This window comes from Nerophis lumbriciformis, linkage group LG21 (assembly GCF_033978685.3).
Source record: "Nerophis lumbriciformis linkage group LG21, RoL_Nlum_v2.1, whole genome shotgun sequence".
Classification (NCBI taxonomy): Eukaryota; Metazoa; Chordata; class Actinopteri; order Syngnathiformes; family Syngnathidae; genus Nerophis; species Nerophis lumbriciformis.
In genome coordinates, this window is record NC_084568.2 from 4021227 (window position 1) to 4049108 (window position 27882).

The window sequence follows — 27882 nt, forward strand, 5'->3', positions numbered from 1 at the left end:
AAATGAAAAATATGAGCATGTACAATACTCAATACTTGGTTGGAGCTCCTTTTGCCTCAATTACTGCGTTAATGCGGCGTGGCATGGAGTCGATGAGTTTCTGGCACTGCTCAGGTGTTATGAGAGCCCAGGTTGCTCTGATAGTGGCCTTCAACTCTTCTGCGTTTTTGGGTCTGGCATTCTGCATCTTCCTTTTCACAATACCCCACAGATTTTCAATGGGGCTATGGTCAGGGGAGTTGGCGGGCCAATTTAGAACAGAAATACCATGGTCCGTAAACCAGGCACGGGTAGATTTTGCGCTGTGTGCAGGCGCCAAGTCCTGTTGGAACTTGAAATCTCCATCTCCATAGAGCAGGTCAGCAGCAGGAAGCATGAAGTGCTCTAAAACTTGCTGGTAGACGGCTGCGTTGACCCTGGATCTCAGGAAACAGAGTGGACCGACACCAGCAGATGACATGGCACCCCAAACCATCACTGATGGTTTGGGTTGGTTTGGTTTGCATTTCCTTTGGAAATCGAGGTCCCAGAGTCTGGAGGAAGACAGGAGAGGCACAGGATCCACGTTGCCTGAAGTCTAGTGTAAAGTTTCCACCATCAGTGATGGTTTGGGGTGCCATGTCATCTGCTGGTGTCGGTCCACTCTGTTTCCTGAGATCCAGGGTCAACGCAGCCGTCTACCAGAAAGTTTTAGAGCACTTCATGCTTCCTGCTGCTGACCTGCTCTATGGAGATGGAGATTTCAAGTTCCAACAGGACTTGGCGCCTGCACACAGCGCAAAATCTACCCGTGCCTGGTTTACGGACCATGGTATTTCTGTTCTAAATTGGCCCGCCAACTCCCCTGACCTTAGCCCCATAGAAAATCTGTGGGGTATTGTGAAAAGGAAGATGCAGAATGCCAGACCCAAAAACGCAGAAGAGTTGAAGGCCACTATCAGAGCAACCTGGGCTCTCATAACACCTGAGCAGTGCCAGAAACTCATCGACTCCATGCCACGCCGCATTAACGCAGTAATTGAGGCAAAAGGAGCTCCAACCAAGTATTGAGTATTGTACATGCTCATATTTTTCATTTTCATACTTTTCAGTTGGCCAACATTTCTAAAAATCCCTTTTTTGTATTAGCCTTAAGTAATATTCTAATTTTGTGACACACGGAATTTTGGATTTTCATTTGTTGCCACTTCAAATCATCAAAATTAAATGAAATAAACATTTGAATGCATCAGTCTGTGTGCAATGAATAAATATAATGTACAAGTTACACCTTTTGAATGCAATTACTGAAATAAATCAAGTTTTTCAAAATATTCTAATTTACTGGCTTTTACCTGTGTGTGTGTATATATATATATATATATACATATATATATATATATCCCGTATTTTTCGGAGTATAAGTCGCACCGGAGTATAAGCTGCACCTGCCGAAAATGCATAATAAAAAAGGAAAAAAACATATATAAGTCGCACTGGAGTATAAGTCACATTTTTTGGGGAAATGTATTTGATAAAGCCCAACACCAAGAATAGACATTTGAAAGGCAATTTAAAATAAATAAAGAATAGTGAACAACAGGCTGAATAAGTGTACGTTATATGAGGCATAAATAACCAACTGGTATGTTAACGTAACATATTATGGTAAGAGTCATTCAAATAACTATAACATATAGAACATGCTATACAATCTGTCACTCCTAATCGCTAAATCCCATGAAATCGTATACGTCTAGTCTCTTACGTGAATGAGATAAATAATATTATTTGATATTTTACGCTAATGTGTTAATAATTTCACACATAAGTCGCTCCTGAGTATAAGTCGCACCCCCGGCCAAACTATGAAAAAAACTGCAACTTATAATCCGAAAAATACGGTACATTAGTTGATATATACAGTATATAATTTATATTTATTTATTTTACCGTTTTTGTTTACATGTTAAAGGTGTTTTAATGAATATACATGCATGTTTAACATAGATTCCTTTCTTTCATGAAGACAAGAATATAAGTTGGTGTATTACCTGATTCTGATGACTTATATTGATTGTAATCAGACAGTAGTGCTGATAACGTCCACGTTTTCAAATGGAGGATAAAAAAAGTTCCTCCTTTCTGTCTAATACCACATGAAAGTGGTTGGTTTTTGGCATCTTATTTGTCCAGCTTCCATATTCGTTTTTATACACTTTACAAGAAATACATTGGCGGCAAACTCCGTAGCTTGCTAGCTTGTTTGCGCTGGCTTTCGGAGACTCTTATTTTGTAAGGGCAGGCGCGATGGAGCGGCACTTTTATTGTGAAGACAGGAACTGTGCAGTCAGTCTTTAGGCTTTTGACGGGATGTACGGTTGAAATAAAAAAGGGTCTTTTTTTCCTTCACACTTTTGATTGATTGATTGAAACTTGTATTAGTAGATTGCACAGTACAGTACATATTCCGTACAATTGACCACTAAATGGTAACGCCCCAATAAGTTTTTCAACTTGTTTAAGTCAGGTCATGTGACCACCTGGCTCTGTTTGATTGGTCCAACGTCACCAATGACTGCATCTGATTGGTGGAACGGAGTCAAATGTCATTTTGACTGCATTTGATTGGTGGAACGGAGTGAAACGTCACCAGTGACTGCATTTGGTGAAACGCAAGCACTTTGAAGGTCTGTCTGACAAACCAAAACAAACAAAGCGTGCATTAACAGATCGATAAAAATCAGTAGCGAGCTGAATGTAGATAAAAGTAGCGGAGTAAAAGTAGCGTTTCTTCTCTATAAATATACTCAAGTAAAAGTATGTTGCATTAAAACTACTCTTAGAAGTACAATTTATCCCAAAAGTTCCTCAAGTAGATGTAACGGAGTAAATGTAGCGCGTTACTACCCACCTCTGGGTCTCAGACACGCGGCCCGCACCTTAATATGAAAATTTAATGTTAGTGCGGCCCGCGAGTTTTATGTGACAGCATCACACTTGCCAACCCTCCCAATTTTTCCGGGAGACTCCCGAATTTCAGAGCAACTATTCTCTCGAATGTCTGCTGATTTTCACCCAAACATCAATAATAAGGGCGTGCTATGATGGCACCGCCTTTAGCGCCCTCTACAACCTGTACTAACAGCTTGCCAGCCCAGTCACATGTTATATGCGGCTTCTGCAGACACACATAAGTGACTGCAAGGCATGCTTGTTCAACAGCCATACAGGTCACACCGAGGGTGCCCTCAACTTTAACAAATCAAATCAAATCAACTTTATTTATAAAGCACATTTAAAATTGACCACAGGGGTAGCCAAAGTGCTGTACAATGAACAGGTTAAAAGATAAAACGAGTACCGAGCAAACACAACACAACACAAACAGAACACGATAAAAAATGAATAATTAAAATAGAATAAATAAAAACATAAAAACAGGTTCACAGCAGGTGTATTATGGGGCGCCATTGCAGGATGGATATCACTCAGTGTTAAAAGCCATGGAATAAAAGTATGTTTTTAAGAGAGATTTAAAAACAGGAAGAGAGGAGGCTTGTCTAACACTCAGGGGTAGGTCGTTCCAGAGCTTGGGAGCAGCAACGGCGAAAGCTCTGTCACCTCTAAGCTTCAGCCTTGTGTCAGGGACCGTCAACAGCAGCTGATCGGCTGATCTTAAGGATCGGGTGGGGGCAGTAAGGCTGAAGGAGGTCGGAGAGATAGGTTGGCGCGAGGTTGTTTAGACATTTAAAAACAAATAAAAGGAGTTTAAAATTGATTCGGTAACGCACAGGGAGCCAGTGAAGGGACGCTAAACACTCTTACTAATATGCGCCACACTGTGAACCCACACCAAACAAGAATGACAAACACATTTCGGGAGAACATCCGCACCGTAACACAACATAAACGCAACAGAACAAATACCCAGAATCCCATGCACCCCCCCCCCCCCCCCCCCCCCCCCTCCATGTGTCTATTGAGGTGAGCGGGGTTTGGTGGTAGCGAGGGTGTATAATGTTATTATTGTTATTATTAGCCTTTATTTAACCAGGTAAAATCCCATTGAGATCAAAGATCTCGTTTCCAAGGGAGACCTGGCCAAGAGGGCAGCAGCAAGGTTGCATTAAAAACAGTAAACAAATACATAAAACATCACATTTACAACATTAAAACTTGCTCACATGACACATGTGCATACAGACAAGGTAGACTGCAATCCTTTCACAGAAGCTTTAAACTTATTCAACGTAACTAGGGTTTGAAGTTTAATGTTCGATTGTAGGTTATTCCAAGCTTTCGGTGCTGAAAACCTAAATGCTTTCTTGCCCAGTTCAGTTCTTACTTTGGGGACGACAAATTGCAGAACATTCATTGAACGAAGATTGTGACTTCCTTGTTTCTTTGTTAAAAGACAAGACAGATAAGATGGAGTGATACCCAGAATGGTTTTGTAGATGAAAACATACCAATGATTGAGGCGTCGAGCACATAAAGATGTCCAGTTAGCCATTGAGTATAACACACAATGTAGCCCAGAAGAGTTAGGGATGCATGGGATTCTGGGTATTTGTTCTGTTGTCTTTATGTTGTGTTACAGTGCGGATATTCTCCCGAAATGTGTTTGTCATTCTTGTTTGGTGTGGGTCCACAGTGTGGCGCATATTAGTAAGAGTGTTAAAGTTGTTTATATCACAACCCTCAGTGAAACCTGTATGACTGTTGACCAAGTATGCCTTGCAGTCGCTTACGTGTGTAAGCAGAGGCCGCATACTACATGTGACTGCGCCGGCACGCAGATAGCATGGTGTAAAAGCGGACGCGACGACATGTTGTAGAGGACGTTAAAGGCAGTGCCATCACAGCACGCCCTCAATATTGTTGTCCGGGTGAAAATCGGAGAATGTTTGCCCCGGAGAGGCACTGAAATCCGAAAACCTCCCGGAAAAGGGGGTCGGCAAGTATGCAGCTGAGCCGCATCAGAGTGATCAAAGAGCCGCATGCGGCTCCGGAGCCGCGGGTTGCTGACCCCTGCCTTATTCACTGTACTAATGAATGAGAGTTATTTAGCAGAGAAACACATTAGTCAGGGAAAATGTGACAGAATTCAAAGATTGATTGACTTAAATCCCGACATGGAACATTTCGTACATTCATATTGATTACCCACTGCCAATGAGACTGTCATGTTTTAGTTGGAGTGTTCAGATTACGATACACCGATATTGGATCCTTGAGAATTGGCACAATCTGGCTCCAAGTCCGAGTCCATGGTTCTCGCCCGGTTGGGGAGGAGACCCTGCCCCAAGTGGAGGAGTTCAACTACCTCGGAGTCTTGTCCACGAGTGAGGGAAGAGTGGATCGTGAGATCGACAGGCGGATCGGTGCAGCGTCTTCAGTAATGCGGACGCTGTATCGATCCGTTGTGGTGAAGAATTAGCTGAGCCGGAAGGCAAAGCACTCAATTTACCGGTCGATCTGCGTTCCCATCCTCACCTATGGTCATGAGCGTTGGGTTATGACCGAAAGGACAAGATCACGGGTACAAGCGGCCCAAATGAGTTTGGGGTTCTCCCTTAGAGATAGGGTGAGAAGCTCTGCCATCCGAGAGGAACTCAAAGTAAAGCCGCTGCTCCTCCACATGGAGAGGAGCCAGATGAGGTGGTTCGGGTATCTGGTCAGGATGCCACCCGAACGCCTCCCTAGGAAGGTGTTTAGGGCACGTCCGACCGGTAGGAGGCCACGGGGAAGACCCAGGACACGTTGGGAAGACTATGTCTCCCGGCTGGCCTGGGAACGCCTCGGGATCCCCCGGGAGGAGCTGGACGAAGTGGCTGGGGAGAGGGAAGTCTGGGCTTCCCTGCTTAGGCTGCTGCCCCCGCGACCCGACCTCGGATAAGCGGAAGAAGATGGATGGATGGATGGTACAATATCATCACTAGTCAGTGCACATTAGAGATGCGTGGTTTGCGGACACAACCGCGGAGTCCGCGGATTATCCGCGGTTCGGGCGGTTGAAATAAAAAAAAATTAGATTTTAAATAGATTCAGGCGGGTGGCAGTTAAACCAATTGGGAAATATATATACATAGTTAAATGTTGTTACCCACATACGAAAAACCAGCAGGCACCTGCAGCATATGCCACAACAGAAGAAGAAGAAAAAAAAAGAGATGGACACTTTTACGGAGCGGAGAAGGGACGCCTCGCCGGGGTCCGGGACCGAGGCCCCTTCCCCCGAGAGGGCCCCACCGGGAGCCGTAGCTGAGGCGATCCGCGAGAAGGGCCCGACGCACGTCCAGTGTCACCACCGCGCCCACCGCACGACACCCCGCCTCGTCCGCCTTCGCCGCGGCCGGCGTCACGCGCAGCAGGTAAGCAGCTTACCTGCCCGCCACCCCCGTGGCCGGGGGCTCGTAACAGGGGTCACTCCGCGCGCTCCGCCCGCGCAGCTTACCTGCCCGCCACCCCCATTGCCGGGGGCGCGTAACAGGACAAAAAGTTGACACCACAGGAAACTCCCTTTGTAATTTTATATTTAGTCAGTTTCAATACCGTTCAAAATTGAAATAAAAACTCCCTAAACTGACATTCAATACGGACTTCCTCCGTCAACACCAGGTCGAGCAGAACAGTCTATACTTTGGGTCCTGAGTGTTCACAGAAATAGTCCCTTAGGAGCGTCTCAATAGGTTGGTCATTTCGAAAGCACTTTACCAGCTGTGAACGACTTCCCGATCCCTAAAATGAGTCACCGCTCCAAAGTTCACCTGTTTCAAAGGTTATTAAAGCCCGTTGTCGGCCTGCTCTCCACTCCTGGCAATCAGACTTCGGTGCATGACTCAGAACCAAAGCCGAATTGAGTCGTGGCGCCACTTTGCCGCTGAAGCCCTCTCATAGTTGAAGAGTATGTAAAAATTCAGTAGAAAGTTGTGTATAATCCATTGTGTCATCCTACTTAGTGAGTCAATGGTGTGATAGGATTGGTGTACCAGCGAACATGATGCTGTTAGCTTTGACCTTACGCTTCTTGACCTGTGGAGAAGAAAATACAGTCAATCCGCCCACTTGCTACAAAGGTGGGGGAAATTATAATTTCAACTCTTAGATGTATCACAATTGGGGTCGCAAAGGGGTTTCCGGTAAATTTCCGGAAACTTTCCGGGAAGTTAAGCTCGGGAAGTTTGGAAATATTGACCATTTTTTGATTATTCAAAGTTGGACACCGAATTAATGGGGAACTCTTAGATGTGTCACGATTGGGGTCGCAAAGGGATGGAAGGTTTCCGGTAAATTTCCGGAAACTTTCCGGGAAGTTAAGCTTCGGGAAGTTTGGAAATATTGACCATTTTTTGATTATTCAAAGTTGGACACCGAATTAATGGGGAACTCTTAGATGTATCACGATTGGGGTCGCAAAGGGGTGGAAGGTTTCCGGTAAATTTCCGGAAACTTTCCGGGAAGTTAAGCTCGGGAAGTTTGGAAATATTGACCATTTTTTGATTATTCAAAGTTGGACACCGAATTAATGGGGAACTCTTAGATGTATCACGATTGGGGTCGCAAAGGGGTGGAAGGTTTCCGGTAAATTTCCGGAAACTTTCCGGGAAGTTAAGCTCGGGAAGTTTGGAAATATTGACCATTTTTTGATTATTCAAAGTTGGACACCGAATTAATGGGGAACTCTTAGATGTATCACGATTGGGGTCGCAAAGGGGTGGAAGGTTTCCGGTAAATTTCCGGAAACTTTCCGGGAAGTTAAGCTTCGGGAAGTTTGGAAATATTGACCATTTTTTGATTATTCAAAGTTGGACACCGAATTAATGGGGAACTCTTAGATGTATCACGATTGGGGTCGCAAAGGGGTGGAAGGTTTCCGGTAAATTTCCGGAAACTTTCCGGGAAGTTAAGCTCGGGAAGTTTGGAAATATTGACCATTTTTTGATGATTCAAAGTTGGACACCGAATTAATGGGGAACTCTTAGATGTATCACGATTGGGGTCGCAAAGGGGTGGAAGGTTTCCGGTAAATTTCCGGAAACTTTCCGGGAAGTTAAGCTCGGGAAGTTTGGAAATATTGACCATTTTTTGATGATTCAAAGTTGGACACCGAATTAATGGGGAACTCTTAGATGTATCACGATTGGGGTCGCAAAGGGGTGGAAGGTTTCCGGTAAATTTCCGGAAACTTTCCGGGAAGTTAAGCTCGGGAAGTTTGGAAATATTGACCATTTTTTGATTATTCAAAGTTGGACACCGAATTAATGGGGAACTCTTAGATGTATCACGATTGGGGTCGCAAAGGGGTGGAAGGTTTCCGGTAAATTTCCGGAAACTTTCCGGGAAGTTAAGCTCGGGAAGTTTGGAAATATTGACCATTTTTTGATTATTCAAAGTTGGACACCGAATTAATGGGGAACTCTTAGATGTATCACGATTGGGGTCGCAAAGGGATGGAAGGTTTCCGGTAAATTTCCGGAAACTTTCCGGGAAGTTAAGCTTCGGGAAGTTTGGAAATATTGACCATTTTTTGATTATTCAAAGTTGGACACCGAATTAATGGGGAACTCTTAGATGTATCACGATTGGGGTCGCAAAGGGGTGGAAGGTTTCCGGTAAATTTCCGGAAACTTTCCGGGAAGTTAAGCTTCGGGAAGTTTGGAAATATTGACCATTTTTTGATTATTCAAAGTTGGACACCGAATTAATGGGGAACTCTTAGATGTATCACGATTGGGGTCCCAAAGGGGTGGAAGGTTTCCGGTAAATTTCCGGAAACTTTCCGGGAAGTTAAGCTTCGGGAAGTTTGGAAATATTGACCATTTTTCGATTATTCAAAGTTGGACACCGAATTAATGGGGAACTCTTAGATGTATCACGATTGGGGTCGCAAAGGGGTGGAAGGTTTCCGGTAAATTTCCGGAAACTTTCCGGGAAGTTAAGCTTCGGGAAGTTTGGAAATATTGACCATTTTTTGATTATTCAAAGTTGGACACCGAATTAATGGGGAACTCTTAGATGTATCACGATTGGGGTCGCAAAGGGGTGGAAGGTTTCCGGTAAATTTCCGGAAACTTTCCGGGAAGTTAAGCTCGGGAAGTTTGGAAATATTGACCATTTTTTGATTATTCAAAGTTGGACACCGAATTAATGGGGAACTCTTAGATGTATCACGATTGGGGTCGCAAAGGGGTGGAAGGTTTCCGGTAAATTTCCGGAAACTTTCCGGGAAGTTAAGCTCGGGAAGTTTGGAAATATTGACCATTTTTTGATTATTCAAAGTTGGACACCGAATTAATGGGGAACTCTTAGATGTATCACGATTGGGGTCGCAAAGGGGTGGAAGGTTTCCGGTAAATTTCCGGAAACTTTCCGGGAAGTTAAGCTTCGGGAAGTTTGGAAATATTGACCATTTTTTGATTATTCAAAGTTGGACACCGAATTAATGGGGAACTCTTAGATGTATCACGATTGGGGTCGCAAAGGGGTGGAAGGTTTCCGGTAAATTTCCGGAAACTTTCCGGGAAGTTAAGCTTCGGGAAGTTTGGAAATATTGACCATTTTTCGATTATTCAAAGTTGGACACCGAATTAATGGGGAACTCTTAGATGTATCACGATTGGGGTCGCAAAGGGATGGAAGGTTTCCGGTAAATTTCCGGAAACTTTCCGGGAAGTTAAGCTTCGGGAAGTTTGGAAATATTGACCATTTTTTGATTATTCAAAGTTGGACACCGAATTAATGGGGAACTCTTAGATGTATCACGATTGGGGTCGCAAAGGGGTGGAAGGTTTCCGGTAAATTTCCGGAAACTTTCCGGGAAGTTAAGCTCGGGAAGTTTGGAAATATTGACCATTTTTTGATTATTCAAAGTTGGACACCGAATTAATGGGGAACTCTTAGATGTATCACGATTGGGGTCGCAAAGGGGTGGAAGGTTTCCGGTAAATTTCCGGAAACTTTCCGGGAAGTTAAGCTTCGGGAAGTTTGGAAATATTGACCATTTTTCGATTATTCAAAGTTGGACACCGAATTAATGGGGAACTCTTAGATGTATCACGATTGGGGTCGCAAAGGGGTGGAAGGTTTCCGGTAAATTTCCGGAAACTTTCCGGGAAGTTAAGCTTCGGGAAGTTTGGAAATATTGACCATTTTTTGATTATTCAAAGTTGGACACCGAATTAATGGGGAACTCTTAGATGTATCACGATTGGGGTCGCAAAGGGGTGGAAGGTTTCCGGTAAATTTCCGGAAACTTTCCGGGAAGTTAAGCTCGGGAAGTTTGGAAATATTGACCATTTTTTGATTATTCAAAGTTGGACACCGAATTAATGGGGAACTCTTAGATGTATCACGATTGGGGTCGCAAAGGGATGGAAGGTTTCCGGTAAATTTCCGGAAACTTTCCGGGAAGTTAAGCTTCGGGAAGTTTGGAAATATTGACCATTTTTTGATTATTCAAAGTTGGACACCGAATTAATGGGGAACTCTTAGATGTATCACGATTGGGGTCGCAAAGGGATGGAAGGTTTCCGGTAAATTTCCGGAAACTTTCCGGGAAGTTAAGCTTCGGGAAGTTTGGAAATATTGACCATTTTTTGATTATTCAAAGTTGGACACCGAATTAATGGGGAACTCTTAGATGTATCACGATTGGGGTCGCAAAGGGGTGGAAGGTTTCCGGTAAATTTCCGGAAACTTTCCGGGAAGTTAAGCTCGGGAAGTTTGGAAATATTGACCATTTTTTGATGATTCAAAGTTGGACACCGAATTAATGGGGAACTCTTAGATGTATCACGATTGGGGTCGCAAAGGGGTGGAAGGTTTCCGGTAAATTTCCGGAAACTTTCCGGGAAGTTAAGCTCGGGAAGTTTGGAAATATTGACCATTTTTTGATGATTCAAAGTTGGACACCGAATTAATGAGGAACTCTTAGATGTATCACGATTGGGGTCGCAAAGGGGTGGAAGGTTTCCGGTAAATTTCCGGAAACTTTCCGGGAAGTTAAGCTCGGGAAGTTTGGAAATATTGACCATTTTTTGATTATTCAAAGTTGGACACCGAATTAATGGGGAACTCTTAGATGTATCACGATTGGGGTCGCAAAGGGGTGGAAGGTTTCCGGTAAATTTCCGGAAACTTTCCGGGAAGTTAAGCTCGGGAAGTTTGGAAATATTGACCATTTTTTGATTATTCAAAGTTGGACACCGAATTAATGGGGAACTCTTAGATGTATCACGATTGGGGTCGCAAAGGGATGGAAGGTTTCCGGTAAATTTCCGGAAACTTTCCGGGAAGTTAAGCTTCGGGAAGTTTGGAAATATTGACCATTTTTTGATTATTCAAAGTTGGACACCGAATTAATGGGGAACTCTTAGATGTATCACGATTGGGGTCGCAAAGGGGTGGAAGGTTTCCGGTAAATTTCCGGAAACTTTCCGGGAAGTTAAGCTTCGGGAAGTTTGGAAATATTGACCATTTTTTGATTATTCAAAGTTGGACACCGAATTAATGGGGAACTCTTAGATGTATCACGATTGGGGTCCCAAAGGGGTGGAAGGTTTCCGGTAAATTTCCGGAAACTTTCCGGGAAGTTAAGCTTCGGGAAGTTTGGAAATATTGACCATTTTTCGATTATTCAAAGTTGGACACCGAATTAATGGGGAACTCTTAGATGTATCACGATTGGGGTCGCAAAGGGGTGGAAGGTTTCCGGTAAATTTCCGGAAACTTTCCGGGAAGTTAAGCTTCGGGAAGTTTGGAAATATTGACCATTTTTTGATTATTCAAAGTTGGACACCGAATTAATGGGGAACTCTTAGATGTATCACGATTGGGGTCGCAAAGGGGTGGAAGGTTTCCGGTAAATTTCCGGAAACTTTCCGGGAAGTTAAGCTCGGGAAGTTTGGAAATATTGACCATTTTTTGATTATTCAAAGTTGGACACCGAATTAATGGGGAACTCTTAGATGTATCACGATTGGGGTCGCAAAGGGGTGGAAGGTTTCCGGTAAATTTCCGGAAACTTTCCGGGAAGTTAAGCTCGGGAAGTTTGGAAATATTGACCATTTTTTGATTATTCAAAGTTGGACACCGAATTAATGGGGAACTCTTAGATGTATCACGATTGGGGTCGCAAAGGGGTGGAAGGTTTCCGGTAAATTTCCGGAAACTTTCCGGGAAGTTAAGCTTCGGGAAGTTTGGAAATATTGACCATTTTTTGATTATTCAAAGTTGGACACCGAATTAATGGGGAACTCTTAGATGTATCACGATTGGGGTCGCAAAGGGGTGGAAGGTTTCCGGTAAATTTCCGGAAACTTTCCGGGAAGTTAAGCTTCGGGAAGTTTGGAAATATTGACCATTTTTCGATTATTCAAAGTTGGACACCGAATTAATGGGGAACTCTTAGATGTATCACGATTGGGGTCGCAAAGGGATGGAAGGTTTCCGGTAAATTTCCGGAAACTTTCCGGGAAGTTAAGCTTCGGGAAGTTTGGAAATATTGACCATTTTTTGATTATTCAAAGTTGGACACCGAATTAATGGGGAACTCTTAGATGTATCACGATTGGGGTCGCAAAGGGGTGGAAGGTTTCCGGTAAATTTCCGGAAACTTTCCGGGAAGTTAAGCTCGGGAAGTTTGGAAATATTGACCATTTTTTGATTATTCAAAGTTGGACACCGAATTAATGGGGAACTCTTAGATGTATCACGATTGGGGTCGCAAAGGGGTGGAAGGTTTCCGGTAAATTTCCGGAAACTTTCCGGGAAGTTAAGCTTCGGGAAGTTTGGAAATATTGACCATTTTTCGATTATTCAAAGTTGGACACCGAATTAATGGGGAACTCTTAGATGTATCACGATTGGGGTCGCAAAGGGGTGGAAGGTTTCCGGTAAATTTCCGGAAACTTTCCGGGAAGTTAAGCTTCGGGAAGTTTGGAAATATTGACCATTTTTTGATTATTCAAAGTTGGACACCGAATTAATGGGGAACTCTTAGATGTATCACGATTGGGGTCGCAAAGGGGTGGAAGGTTTCCGGTAAATTTCCGGAAACTTTCCGGGAAGTTAAGCTCGGGAAGTTTGGAAATATTGACCATTTTTTGATTATTCAAAGTTGGACACCGAATTAATGGGGAACTCTTAGATGTATCACGATTGGGGTCGCAAAGGGATGGAAGGTTTCCGGTAAATTTCCGGAAACTTTCCGGGAAGTTAAGCTTCGGGAAGTTTGGAAATATTGACCATTTTTTGATTATTCAAAGTTGGACACCGAATTAATGGGGAACTCTTAGATGTATCACGATTGGGGTCGCAAAGGGGTGGAAGGTTTCCGGTAAATTTCCGGAAACTTTCCGGGAAGTTAAGCTTCGGGAAGTTTGGAAATATTGACCATTTTTCGATTATTCAAAGTTGGACACCGAATTAATGGGGAACTCTTAGATGTATCACGATTGGGGTCGCAAAGGGGTGGAAGGTTTCCGGTAAATTTCCGGAAACTTTCCGGGAAGTTAAGCTTCGGGAAGTTTGGAAATATTGACCATTTTTTGATTATTCAAAGTTGGACACCGAATTAATGGGGAACTCTTAGATGTATCACGATTGGGGTCGCAAAGGGGTGGAAGGTTTCCGGTAAATTTCCGGAAACTTTCCGGGAAGTTAAGCTCGGGAAGTTTGGAAATATTGACCATTTTTTGATTATTCAAAGTTGGACACCGAATTAATGGGGAACTCTTAGATGTATCACGATTGGGGTCGCAAAGGGGTGGAAGGTTTCCGGTAAATTTCCGGAAACTTTCCGGGAAGTTAAGCTTCGGGAAGTTTGGAAATATTGACCATTTTTCGATTATTCAAAGTTGGACACCGAATTAATGGGGAACTCTTAGATGTATCACGATTGGGGTCGCAAAGGGGTGGAAGGTTTCCGGTAAATTTCCGGAAACTTTCCGGGAAGTTAAGCTTCGGGAAGTTTGGAAATATTGACCATTTTTTGATTATTCAAAGTTGGACACCGAATTAATGGGGAACTCTTAGATGTATCACGATTGGGGTCGCAAAGGGGTGGAAGGTTTCCGGTAAATTTCCGGAAACTTTCCGGGAAGTTAAGCTCGGGAAGTTTGGAAATATTGACCATTTTTTGATTATTCAAAGTTGGACACCGAATTAATGGGGAACTCTTAGATGTATCACGATTGGGGTCGCAAAGGGATGGAAGGTTTCCGGTAAATTTCCGGAAACTTTCCGGGAAGTTAAGCTTCGGGAAGTTTGGAAATATTGACCATTTTTTGATTATTCAAAGTTGGACACCGAATTAATGGGGAACTCTTAGATGTATCACGATTGGGGTCGCAAAGGGGTGGAAGGTTTCCGGTAAATTTCCGGAAACTTTCCGGGAAGTTAAGCTTCGGGAAGTTTGGAAATATTGACCATTTTTCGATTATTCAAAGTTGGACACCGAATTAATGGGGAACTCTTAGATGTATCACGATTGGGGTCGCAAAGGGGTGGAAGGTTTCCGGTAAATTTCCGGAAACTTTCCGGGAAGTTAAGCTTCGGGAAGTTTGGAAATATTGACCATTTTTTGATTATTCAAAGTTGGACACCGAATTAATGGGGAACTCTTAGATGTATCACGATTGGGGTCGCAAAGGGGTGGAAGGTTTCCGGTAAATTTCCGGAAACTTTCCGGGAAGTTAAGCTCGGGAAGTTTGGAAATATTGACCATTTTTTGATTATTCAAAGTTGGACACCGAATTAATGGGGAACTCTTAGATGTATCACGATTGGGGTCGCAAAGGGGTGGAAGGTTTCCGGTAAATTTCCGGAAACTTTCCGGGAAGTTAAGCTTCGGGAAGTTTGGAAATATTGACCATTTTTCGATTATTCAAAGTTGGACACCGAATTAATGGGGAACTCTTAGATGTATCACGATTGGGGTCGCAAAGGGGTGGAAGGTTTCCGGTAAATTTCCGGAAACTTTCCGGGAAGTTAAGCTTCGGGAAGTTTGGAAATATTGACCATTTTTTGATTATTCAAAGTTGGACACCGAATTAATGGGGAACTCTTAGATGTATCACGATTGGGGTCGCAAAGGGGTGGAAGGTTTCCGGTAAATTTCCGGAAACTTTCCGGGAAGTTAAGCTCGGGAAGTTTGGAAATATTGACCATTTTTTGATTATTCAAAGTTGGACACCGAATTAATGGGGAACTCTTAGATGTATCACGATTGGGGTCGCAAAGGGATGGAAGGTTTCCGGTAAATTTCCGGAAACTTTCCGGGAAGTTAAGCTTCGGGAAGTTTGGAAATATTGACCATTTTGTGATTATTCAAAGTTGGACACCGAATTAATGGGGAATTACAATAATTATATATTTTTGGGCACTTGTCTATATCAGTGTTTTTCAACCTTTTTTGAGCCAAGGCACATTTTTTTCATTAAAAAAAAAATACAGAGGTACACCACCAGCAGAAAAGGTTAAAAAATGAAACTCCACCAGGTTGTCATGCCTTATTTTGAGTTTGTTGTTGTTTCCTGTGTGTAGTGCTTTAGTTTCTGTCTTGCGCTGTTGTTTTGGTGACCCTTTCCTGTTTTGTTGGTGTTCTCCTGTAGCAGCGTCACGCCTTGCCCGCACCTGCTTTGTTTTCGCAATCAAGACTATTTAAGTTGTGCGTACGCTTTTATGGCATTGTCTTGCTGAAATAAGCAGGGGCGTCCATGATAACGTTGCTTGGATGGCAACATATGTTGCTCCAAAACCTGTATGTACCTTTCAGCATTAATGGCGCCTTCACAGATGTGTAAGTTACCCATGTCTTGGGCACTAATACACCCCCATACCATCACACATGCTGGCTTTTACACCTTGGGCCTATAACAATCCGGATGGTTCGTTTCCTCTTTGGTCCAAAGTTTCCAAAAAACAATTTGAAATGTGGACTCGTCAGACCACAGAACACTTTTCCACTCTGTATCAGTCCATCTTAGATGAGCTCAGGCCCAGCGAAGCCGGCGGCGTTTCCGGGTGTTGTTGATAAACGCTTTTCGCCTTGCATAGGAGAGTTTTAACTTGCACTTACAGATGTAGCGACCAACTGTAGTTACTGACAGTGGGTTTCTGAAGTGTTCCTGAGCCCATGTGGTGATATCCTTTACACACTGATGTCACTTGTTGATGCAGTACAGCCTGAGGGATCGAAGGTCACGGGTTTAGCTGCTTACGTGCAGTGATATCTCCAGATTCTCTGAACCCTTTGATGATATTACGGAGCGTAGATGGTGAAATCCCTAAATTAATGGCGTGTAAGTTACACAAGCTTTGGGCACTAATACACCCCTATACCATCACAGATGCTGCCTTTTACACTCTGCGCCTAGAACAATCCGGACGTTTTTTTTCCCTTCTTTGCTCCGTAGGACACGACGTCCACAGTTTCCAAAAACAATTTGAAATGTGGGACTCGTCAGACCACACCGAGTGATCAGTGACATTTCCGCGTCAATCACTTCTCCATTTGGTTATGGGTTTATTTTTTAGAACATGCCATAAAGATGCACAAACATTTTACTCTGGTTTGATCAACTTTGGATTCATTTATTTTAGATAAATAAATAAATGATAAATAAATAAATAAATAAATGATAAATAATAAATAAATAAATAAATAAATAAATAAATGTAATTTATTTATTTATTTATTTATTTTAGGAGCAAAATGCAAATAAAGGGTTGAAATTGGTATTCGCACAGCCTATTTCTAGTCGCAAATGTGAGTAAAATGCTCCCACTGTGCAAGCCCTGCTAAATCCCACCAAACATCTTTAGGATGACCTAGAATTGGCGAATGTTGAGTCAAATGGAAATAAATTCTCATGGACACACACCTGAATCTCATCATCCCATTTTTGTTTGACTATACCCCCGCTCTGGGGGTCTTACCTACATCATCTGTCTTGTTTTTTCTCCAGCACATGTGATTTACACTTTAATGTCCATGGTTGGGATTCCCTCCAAACCATTCATCTGCTTCTAGCATAATGTATGTCACCCCCCCCTCTAAAACCTGTACACAAAGGGGAATAGCCATGTTTGCTGTCACCGCTATCATTATAGATTCACCTTTTTCCCAGGCTGCTCTCTATTCATTGGTTTGTAATACCTTTTGTAGTCGTCTGCTAGACATGGATAACATAGATTTAAGTGTAGATGTGCGCCACTCAGCAGGGAACTCATGTATGTGAAACTGCCTTTGCATGTCATTATCAGAGGTGGGTAGTAACGCGCTACATTTACTCCGTTACATCTACTTGAGTAACTTTTGGGATAAACTGTACTTCTAAGAGTAGTTTTAATGCAACTTACTTTTACTTTTACTTGAGTATATTTATAGAGAAGAAACGCTACTTTTACTCCGCTACTTTTATCTACATTCAGCTCGCTACTCGCTACTAATTTTTATCGATCTGTTAATGCACGCTTTGTTTGTTTTGGTCTGTCAGACAGACCTTCAAAGTGCCTGCGTTACTGGTGACGTTTCACTCCGTTCCACCAATGAAATGCAGTCACTGGTGACGTTTGACTCCGTTCCACCAATCAGATGCAGTCACTGGTGAGGTTGGACCAATCAAACAGAGCCAGGCGGTCACATGACCTGACTTAAACAAGTTGAAAAACTTATTGGGGTGTTACCATTTAGTGGTCAATTGTACGGAATATGCACTGTACTGTGCAATCTACTAATAAAAGTTCCAATCAATCAATCAAAAGTGTGAAGGAAAAAAGACCATTTTTTATTTCAACCGTACATCCCGTCACAAGCCTAAAGACTGACTGCACAGTTCCTGTCTTCACAATAAAAGTGCCGCTCCATCGCGCCTGCGCTTTCAAAATAAGAGTCTCCGAAAGCCAGCGCAAACAAGCGAGCAAGCTACGGAGCTTGCCGCCAATGTATTTCTTGTAAAGTGTATAAAAACGAATATGGAAGCTGGACAAATAAGATGCCAAAAACCAACCACTTTCATGTGGTATTAGACAGAAAGGAGGAACTTTTTTTCTCCTCCATTTGAAAACGTGGACGCTATCATCACTACTGCCTGATTACAATCAATGCAAGTCATCAGAATCAGGTAATACACCAACTTATATTCTTGTCTTCATGAAAGAAAGGAATCTATATGTGTTAAACATGCATGTATATTCATTAAAACACCTTTAACATGTAAACAAAAACGGCAAAATAAATACATATAAATTATATACTGTATATATATATATGTGTGTGTGTATATATATATATATATATATATATATATGTGTGTGTGTTTATGTATATATATGTGTGTATGTGTATGTATATATATATATATATATGTATATGATATGTGTGTGTATGTTACTCATCAGTTACTCAGTACTTGAGTAGTTTTTTCACAACATACTTTTTACTTTTACTCAAGTAAATATTTGGGTGACTACTCCTTACTTTTACTTGAGTAATAAATCTCTAAAGTAACAGTACTCTTACTTGAGTACAATTTCTGGCTACTTTACCCACCTCTGGTCATTATTTTCCTCTATTGTAGATTCGCTTGAGTTTGGGGACGTGTAAAGATAGCAGCGGGACCGTTTCTTGTTAAGCTTATGTACACATATTCATGAAGATATAACAAATGTTGTGTATTTACAGAAATCCGTGTCTCTTCTACAGATCATCGAGCAGGAGATTAACCCGTTTGTCGATCAGTGGGAAGCAGAGGGGAAGTTTCCGGCTCATAAAGTATTCAAGATCCTGGGAAACGCTGGTTTTCTTGGCGTTAACAAACCAGTCGGTAAGACGTGCATTATTATCTTTCCCTGTGAAGACTGCATCTAAACGTAGGCCTGGGTTGCTGTCAAGAGTATTTTGGACTATCTGCGAGTCCAAATTAATGACGAGTTATGATGAATTTCGTCTTTTCTGACATCTTTTTTTCATTTCTTTTTTCTTTTTATACTTTTTTATGGAAACCCTGTTTCCATATGAGTTGGGAAATTGTGTTAAATGTAAATATAAACGGAATACAATGTTTTGCAAATCCTTTTCAACCCATATTCAATTGAATGCACTACAAAGACAACATATTTGATGTTCAAACTCATAAACTTTATTTTTTTTTTGCAAATAATAATTAACTTAGAATTTCATGGCTGCAACACGTGCCAAAGTAGTTGGTAAAGGGCATGTTCACCACTGTGTTACATGGCCTTTCCTTTTAACAACACTGAGTAAACGTTTGGGAACTGAGGAGACACATTTTTGAAGCTTCTCAGGTGGAATTCTTTCCCATTCTTGCTTGATGTACAGCTTAAGTTGTTCAACAGTCCGGGGGTCTCCGTTGTGCTATTTTAGGCTTCATAATGCGCCACACATTTTCAATGGGAGACAGGTATGGACTACAGGCAGGCCAGTCTAGTACCCGCACTCTTTTACTATGAAGCCACGTCGATGTAACACGTGGCTTGGCAATGTCTTGCTGAAATAAGCAGGGGCGTCCATGATAATGTTGCTTGGATGGCAACATATGTTGCTCAAAAACCAGTATGTACCTTTCAGCATTAATGGTGCCTTCACAAATGTGTAAGTTACCCATGTCTTGGGATCTAATACACCCCCATACCATCACACATGCTGGCTTTTACACTTTGCGCCTATAACAATCCGGATGGTTCTTTTCCTCTTTGGTCCGGAGGACACGACGTCCACAGTTTCCAAAAACAATTTGAAATGTGGACTCGTCAGACCACAGAACACTTTTCCACTTTGTATCAGTCCATCTTAGATGAGCTCAGGCCCAGCGAAGCCGACGGCGTTTCTGGGCGTTGTTGATAAACGGTTTTCGCCTTGCATAGGAGAGTTTTAGCTTGCACTTACAGATGTAGCGACCAACTGTAGTTACTGACAGTGGGTTTCTGAAGTGTTCCTGAGCGCATGTGGTGATATCCTTTACACACTGATGTCGCTTGTTGATGCAGTACCGCCTGAGGGATGGAAGGTCACGGGCTTAGCTGCTTACGTGCAGTGATTTCTCCACATTCTCTGAACCCTTTGATGATATTACGGAGCGTAGATGGTGAAATCCCTAAATTCCTTGCAATAGCTGGTTGAGAAAGGTTTTTCTTAAACTGTTCAAAAATTTGCTCACGCATTTGTTGACAAAGTGGTGACCCTCGCCCCATCCTTGTTTGTGAATGACTGAGCATTTCATGGAATCTACTTTTATACTCAATCATGGCACCCACCTGTTCCCAATTTGCCTGTTCACCTGTGGGATGTTCCAAATAAGTGTTTGATGAGCATTCCTCAACTTTATCAGTATTTATTGCCACCTTTCCCAACTTCTTTGTCACGTGTTGCTGGCATCAAATTCTAAAGTTAATGATTATTTGCAAAAAAAAAATAAAGTTTATGAGTTTGAACATCAAATATGTTGTCTTTGTAGCATATTCAACTGAATATGGGTTGAAAATGATTTGCAAATCATTGTATTCCGTTTATATTTACATCCAACACAATTTCCCAACTCATATGGAAACGGGGTTTGTAGATGCCCATATCAGCTGTACAGGTTTGCTTTACAAAAGAAAAAGTGTGGGATGCTTCTCTTGTTGCCTTATTTGTATTTGACTTTATCAAATGGATTATTATTATTATTTGGTGCAACCGGAAGAGAGAAAAGGGAAGACATAGAGGGGGAAATTGCAGGGACAAGAGGGGGATAAGACAAAGAGACAACAATAACAACAACAACATAACAGCATCAGCAAATAGGATATGTACCAATATGATAGTAAAAGTGATAGCAAAGAAGCAGTTAGTGAAATAAATATTAATAACACAGAAATAACAATGAACGTTATTACACTACAAATGGAGCAATACAAATACCAATAGAAATATCACCATTGATAATATATAATACCAATAATTTACTTCTATTATCAACAATACAGTTGTTCAAATGCAACAATACATATATGTAATGATAACTTGAAATGCAAAAGAAAGCAGATAAATTGTGGGGGGAAAAGAGAAGCGAACTGTATTAACCTTGTAGATTGTTATAGAAACAAGAGTTTAAGCTCTGTCAGTGTGCCATGTGTTACCCAGTTTCCCCTAGGGCAGGGGTCGGCAACCTTTACCAGTCAAAGAGCCATTTTGACCAGTTTCACAAATTATAGAAAACAATGAGAGCCACAAAAATGTTTTGAAATTTAAAATTAAATAACACTACATACAAAGTTTTTTTTTTGCTTTGTGCTATGCATAAACCAGGGGTCTCAGACACGCTGCCCACACCTTTATATGGAATTTGAACGCTGGTGCGGCACGCTGGTTTTTTTTAATGGCGCTTGTCAGCGTCATGGTACAGCATATATCACCCACTACAACCAGCGTACCTGATCAGCCACACGTTGGATGGCGCTTCCGCTTGCTCACGTAGGTGACAGCAAGGCATACTTGGTCAACAACCACACAGGTTACAAAAAAAACTTTAACACTCTTACTAATAATGCGCCACACTGTGAACCCACACCAAACAAGAATGACAAACACATTTCGGGAGAACATCTGCACCGTAACACAACATAAACACAACAGGACAAATACCCAGAATCCCATGCAGCCCTAACTCTTCCGGGATACATTATACACCCCCGCTACCAAACCCCGCCCACCTCAACCGACGCACAGAGGGGGGGTGGGGTGGGGTGGGGGAGGGCGCACGGTGCAAAAGGGTGTCGCGCGCGCACACGAAGTGGAGAATCAGCGCGCGATAACAGTTTTTATGCGCTCGGATTTTTTGGCACTAATGTGACGCCATACGCTGGCTGCTGCCAGATCATTATTAAGAAAAAATGACCGACAGGAAGGCGAGAATTTTTTTTTTTTTTTTTTTCAACACTCTCGCACCGTAAAGACCGATTGCACAGTTCATGTCTTCACAGTAAAAGCGCCGCTTCATCCTGCCTGCGCTAACAAAATAAGAGTCTCAGAAAGCTAGCAAGCTACATGTGCAGGGAGGAAATACTTGTTGCTAGCATAAAATAGGCAATAAAAGCTAAAAAAAAAAAGCGCCGTACTTTGTGTGTCTTCTTCTGGACGCTACAATACATTATATGACTTCATATGTTGTCATGTAAAAAAACAACTAACTTTCATGGTGTGGCGGCTAATATGTTGCAGTGGTGCACCTGCCCATACTTGCCAACCTTGAGACCTCCGATTTCGGGAGGTGGGGGGGTGGGGAGTGGGGGCGTGGTCGGGGCGTGGTTGGGGGCGTGGTTAAGAGGGGAGGAGTATATTGACAGCTAGAATTCACCAAGTATTTCATACATATATATATTTATTTATTTTTTTTGAAAATATGCAAACAAATCTGTGTTTAGATAATTGATACTTCAAACTTGCATAAATATAACATGAATATAAGATAACTTGGCTTCTGAGAGCTTCAAATTGTATTGGGGGGGGGGGGGGGGTTGATGTGTGAGGGAGTAGGGTTGGGGTGGGGGCGGGGTTTGGTGGTAGCAGGGGTGTATAATGTAGCCCAGAAGAGTCAGGGCTGCATGGGATTCTGGGTATTTGTTCTGTTATGTTATGTTGTGTTAAGGTGCAGATGTTCTCCCGAAATGTGTTTGTCATTCTTGTTTGGTTTTAGGTTCAAAGTGTGGCGCATTATTAGTAAGAGTGTTAAAGTTGTTTTATATGGCCACCGTCAGTGTAACCTGTGTGGCTGTTGACTAAGTATGCAGGGTGCAAGCAGAAGATGCATACTGCATAAGAAGTGGTTGGGCTGGCACACTATTAATACAGATTGTAGAGGGCGCCAAATGCTGTACCATTATGGCATGCCCTTGTTATATCAGTAAGGGTGAAAGTCGGTGAATATTAATTTCTGCGGGAGGCACTGAAATCCGGAAGTCTCCCGGGAAAATCGGGGGGTTCGGCAAGTAAGCTGCTGAGCCGCATCAGAGTGATCAAAGAGCCGCATGCGGCTCAGGAGCCGCGGGTTGCCGACCCCTGCCCTAGTATAACAACGTTAATATACACTATGTTGCCAAAAGTATTTGGCCACCCATCCAAATGATGAGAATCAGGTGTCCTAATCACTGTATAAAATGGAGCACTTAGGCGTGGAGACTGTTTCTACAAACATTTGTGAAAGAATGGGTTGCTGTTTGTACGGTGAATGTATATGTACAGTATGTGTATTGTTGTACAGTGAATGTATATGTATTAGAGATGCGCGGTTTGCGGGCACAACCGCGGAGTCCGCGGATTATCCGCGGATCGGGCGGATGAAATTGAAAAAAATTAGATTTTATCCGCGGGTCGGGTCGGGTCCGGCGGTTGAAATAAAAAAAAAATTGATTTTAAATAGATTCAGGCGGGTGGCAGTTAAACCAATTGGGAAATATATATACATAGTTAAATGTTGTTACCCACATACGAAAAACAAGCAGGCACCTGCTGCATATGCCACAACAGAAGAAAAAAAAAAAAAGAGATGGACACTTTTACGGAGCGGAGAAGGCCCCCGACGCCTCGCCGGGGTCCGGGACCGAGGCCCCTTCCCCCGAGAGGGCCCCACCGGGAGCCGTAGCTGAGGCGATCCGCGAGAAGGGCCCGACGCACGTCCAGGGTCACCACCGCGCCCACCGCACCGACACCCCGCCTCGTCCGCCTTCGCCGCGGCCGGCGTCACGCGCAGCAGGTAAGCAGCTTACCTGCCCGCCACCCCCGTGGCCGGGGGCTCGTAACAGGGGTCACTCCGCGCGCTCCGCCCGCGCAGCTTACCTGCCCGCCACCCCTGTTGCCGGGGGCGCGTAACAAGGGTCACTCCGCACGGCAGTGCGCTCACGAAAGGGGTGGGGCTCACCCTGGTTGATATAGACAGCAGGATGGTGGCTATGGACGTCGGAACCCGCTAAGGAGTGTGTAACAACCCACCTGCCGAATCAACTAGCTCTGAAAATGGATGGCGCTGGAGCGTTGGGCCCATACCCGGCCGTCGCCGGCAGCGAGACGCGCTTGGAGGTGCGCTCAGCGCGGCTCCCATATGATTGCGCACTGGTGTGCGTCTGGGTCGTGACAGCGTGGCACGCGAATGTCTGTGCTGCATTGGATCAGTCTCCTTTCTTTAACAGGCAAAAGCTTTATAACCTCACTAATGCCTTGCATCGTCTATATTAGATATATAACAACGGGCGGGTGCGGTTCTGATCAAATGTTACATCGGGTGGATGGCGGATGGTTGACGACTTTCTGATGCGGTTGCAGATTAAATAATTGCCTATCCGCGCATCTCTAATATGTACAGTATGTGTATGTTTGTACAGTAAATGTATATGTACATGCATGTGTATATGTATGTTTGTCTTTTCTGACTTGTAAATGTGACAATGTTGATACAATTTTGTGTTATACAATGCCAACGCATCAAATCAAAAGGTTCGTGCATTTAGAGCTCACAAAAGGTAAAATAAGGCGTTATTTTCATCTGATTGTAATAACTGAGACACGCGTTGACATAAATGCTGCTAAAAGTATCTTATTTCGTGTGCAGCTCTGAATCAATGGGTGTGTGTGCAGGTGTAACTTATGTTCTGACAAGCTGAATCCATACTACGTTAATGGCGTTTATTTTCGACAGTGCCTGGAAAAAAAAATTGAGGTGACGACCTTAAGATATATATTTAAACACAGTGTACATTTTCAAATGACGGGGAAGGTTCCATTTGCAATCTGGGAAGGCGTCCAATAACGGATATCTGACCTGATCCCTGCATTTATATTTCTGAGCCACATCCACTTGAACCACCTCGTGTGTAATCCAGCCAATTAATGACTGGAGTCAGTTGTTTAGACATGTTAAATGTGCCTGCAGATCAAATATATTTGGCCTTTAGCCATGAAGTGAGGCTTTGTTAGTCTGACACATTTCAGTGGTTTTGAATCACGCAAGTAATTACGCGGATTACTCATCTGCACCCCTTTCCCATTGACGTGTGTGGGTCATTTGTCATCTCCATGATTTATGTGCGGCATATCTAGGAATTCTAAAATATGTTAGCCACATAAACAACACACGGACTCTGTTTAATGCAAAGAGGACATGATTGTACAAAAGCCAAAAGCAGTGAAGTTGTCACGTTGTGTAAATAAAAAGAGAATACAATGATTTGCAAATCCTTTTCAACTTATATTCGATTGAATAGACTGCAAAGACGAAATATTTAATGTTGGAGAATTTGAATAGAATAGAACATATCTTTATTGTCATTGTACATTGTACAACGAAATTGTAAGCAAATCTGATTTAATGCAAATTCATAATAACACATAAAAACATAAGAACATATATAAAAATACCAAGCACACAGCGTGTTCAGCGACACTATTGCTCTCGGGTAAAAAGTGTTCTTGTATCTGTTTGTCCGGCATTTTATTGTCCTGTATCTCCTGTAAGGCTGCAGCTAACGATTATTTTTCTATCGATTAATCTATAGATTATTTTTTTCGATTAATCGGTTAATCTATAGATTATTTTTTCGATTAATCTATAGATTATTTTTCCTTTTACCGATTATTTTTTTTATTTAAAATGAAGATGAAAAAATAAATGAAGGCCAGTTTTTTCAAAAGGCATGGCTTTTATTTACAAAAAAAAAAGTATGGCCACTCAGTCAACATTGACAACAACATGACAACATATTATGTAACAATGTAAACATTTAACAAAATTAAAAGTAGCTTATTTGCTTTTAATGTGCAAATATAAAAGTAAACATCCAGTGCAAATCTTAATATTCTGCAATAGTATAAGCATTTCAAAAGTAAAAGTATTGCTTATTTTGCTTTAAAATGTGCAAAAATAAAGATAAACATCCAATTCAAAAAAGTGCAAAACGGAAATATTCTGTAACAACAGTGTAAACATTTCAACAAAAGTAAAAGTATTGCTTATTTGCTAAAATGTGCAAAAATAAAGATAAACATCCAATACAAAAAAGTGCAAAACGAAATATTCTGTAACAATAGTGTAAACATTTCAACAAAAGTAAAACTTTTGCTTATTTTGCTTAATAACACAACAATGATAGTATGATTAAAGTGAAAGTTAATTGTTCGTTTGTACATAGTATACGTAATTGTTAATGTTGTAAAAGGTATTTGCACAACTAATTAACGTTGGCGTTAAAGAGGAGCGCGTCTTTGTAAACACTGAACAGGCACGCCAAACGCTCCTCTCAGAGCGAAACGGTGCTTTAGTTTATGAATTTACAACGCAGATACAAATGACACATTCATGTTTTTGTGTAATGATGACAACGTATACTCACGCGGACGATTGACTAGTTGATGGTGATGGCAAGAACGCTGCCGTTGTGCTGCTATGATAGGCCATTTCCGCTCGACACAGTGTGCATACAACAACATTATTAGCAGAGGTGGGTAGAGTAGCCAGAAATTGTACTCAAGTAAGAGTACTGTTACTTTAGAGATGTATTACTCAAGTAAAAGTAAGGAGTAGTCACCCAAATATTTACTTGAGTAAAAGTAAAAAGTATGTTGTGAAAAAACTACTCAAGTACTGAGTAACATACACACACATATCACATATATATATATATATATATATATATATATATATATATATATATATATATATATACCGGTGTGTATATATATATATATATATATATGTGTATATATATATACACACACACACACACACACACATATATATATATATACATACATTGATATATACAGTATATAATTTATATTTATTTATTTTGCCGTTTTTGTTTACATGTTAAAGGTGTTTTAATAATTATACATGCATGTTTAACATATAGATTCCTTTCTTTCATGAAGACAAGAATATAAGTTGGTGTATTACCTGATTCTGATGACTTGCATTGATTGTAATCAGACAGTAGTGATGATAACGTCCACGTTTTCAAATGGAGGAGAAAAAAAGTTCCTCCTTTCTGTCTAATACCACATGAAAGTGGTTGTTATTTGGCATCTTATTTGTCCAGCTTCCATATTCGTTTTTATACCCTTTACAAGAAATACATTGGCGGCAAACTCCGTAGCTTGCTAGCTTGTTTGCGCTGGCTTTCGGAGACTCTTATTTTGAAAGCGCAGGCGCGATGGAGCGGGACTTTTATTGTGAAGACAGGAACTGTGCAGTCAGTCTTTACGATTGAAATAAAAAAAGGGTCTTTTTTCCTTCACACTTTTGATTGATTGATTGGAACTTTTATTAGTAGATTGCACAGTACAGTGCATATTCCGTACAATTGACCACTAAATGGTAACACCCGAAGTTAGCTCGGAGCCAGTCAGGTCATGTGACCACCTGGCTCTGTTTGATTGGTCCAACGTCACCAGTGACTGCATCTGATTGGTGGAACGAAGTGAAACGTCACCAGTAAGGCGGGCACTTTGAAGGTCTGTCTGACAGACCAAAACAAACAAAGTGTGCATTAACAGATCGATAAAAATTAGTAGCGAGTAGCGAGCTGAATGTAGATAAAAGTAGCGGAGTAAAAGTAGCGTTTCTTCTTAGGCCGTTTATTGAAATACTCCCACACTTTTGACGACTTTTGGCGTGCTTTTTTCCCCTCGCTCGCACCGCTCGCATCGTCTGCTTTGCGCTCCACCATGACGGTAGTGTGACGTAAATATGTGACGCGTCGACGAACAAAAACGTCCTCGACGTATTTACGTAACCGATGACGTCGATGACGTCGACGCGTCGTTTCAGCCCTAATCTCCTGCCCTAGGGCAGCAGTTAAAAAAAGTTTATGTCCGGGGTGAGATGGGTCCCTTATGATGTTTTGGGC

The 27882-nt window shown here is 42.0% G+C and overlaps 1 protein-coding gene across 1 annotated transcript in view; it reads left to right on the forward strand.

Moving 5' to 3' along the window:
• The window catches only part of LOC133621242 (probable acyl-CoA dehydrogenase 6), a 109217-nt gene that overhangs the window by 24444 nt on the left and 56891 nt on the right, over positions 1 to 27882 (forward strand). Inside the window, exon 2 of the mRNA XM_061983238.1 lies at positions 18692 to 18812. Coding sequence (XP_061839222.1) covers positions 18692 to 18812 — 121 coding nt within the window. The remainder of the gene's footprint in view (positions 1 to 18691; positions 18813 to 27882) is intronic.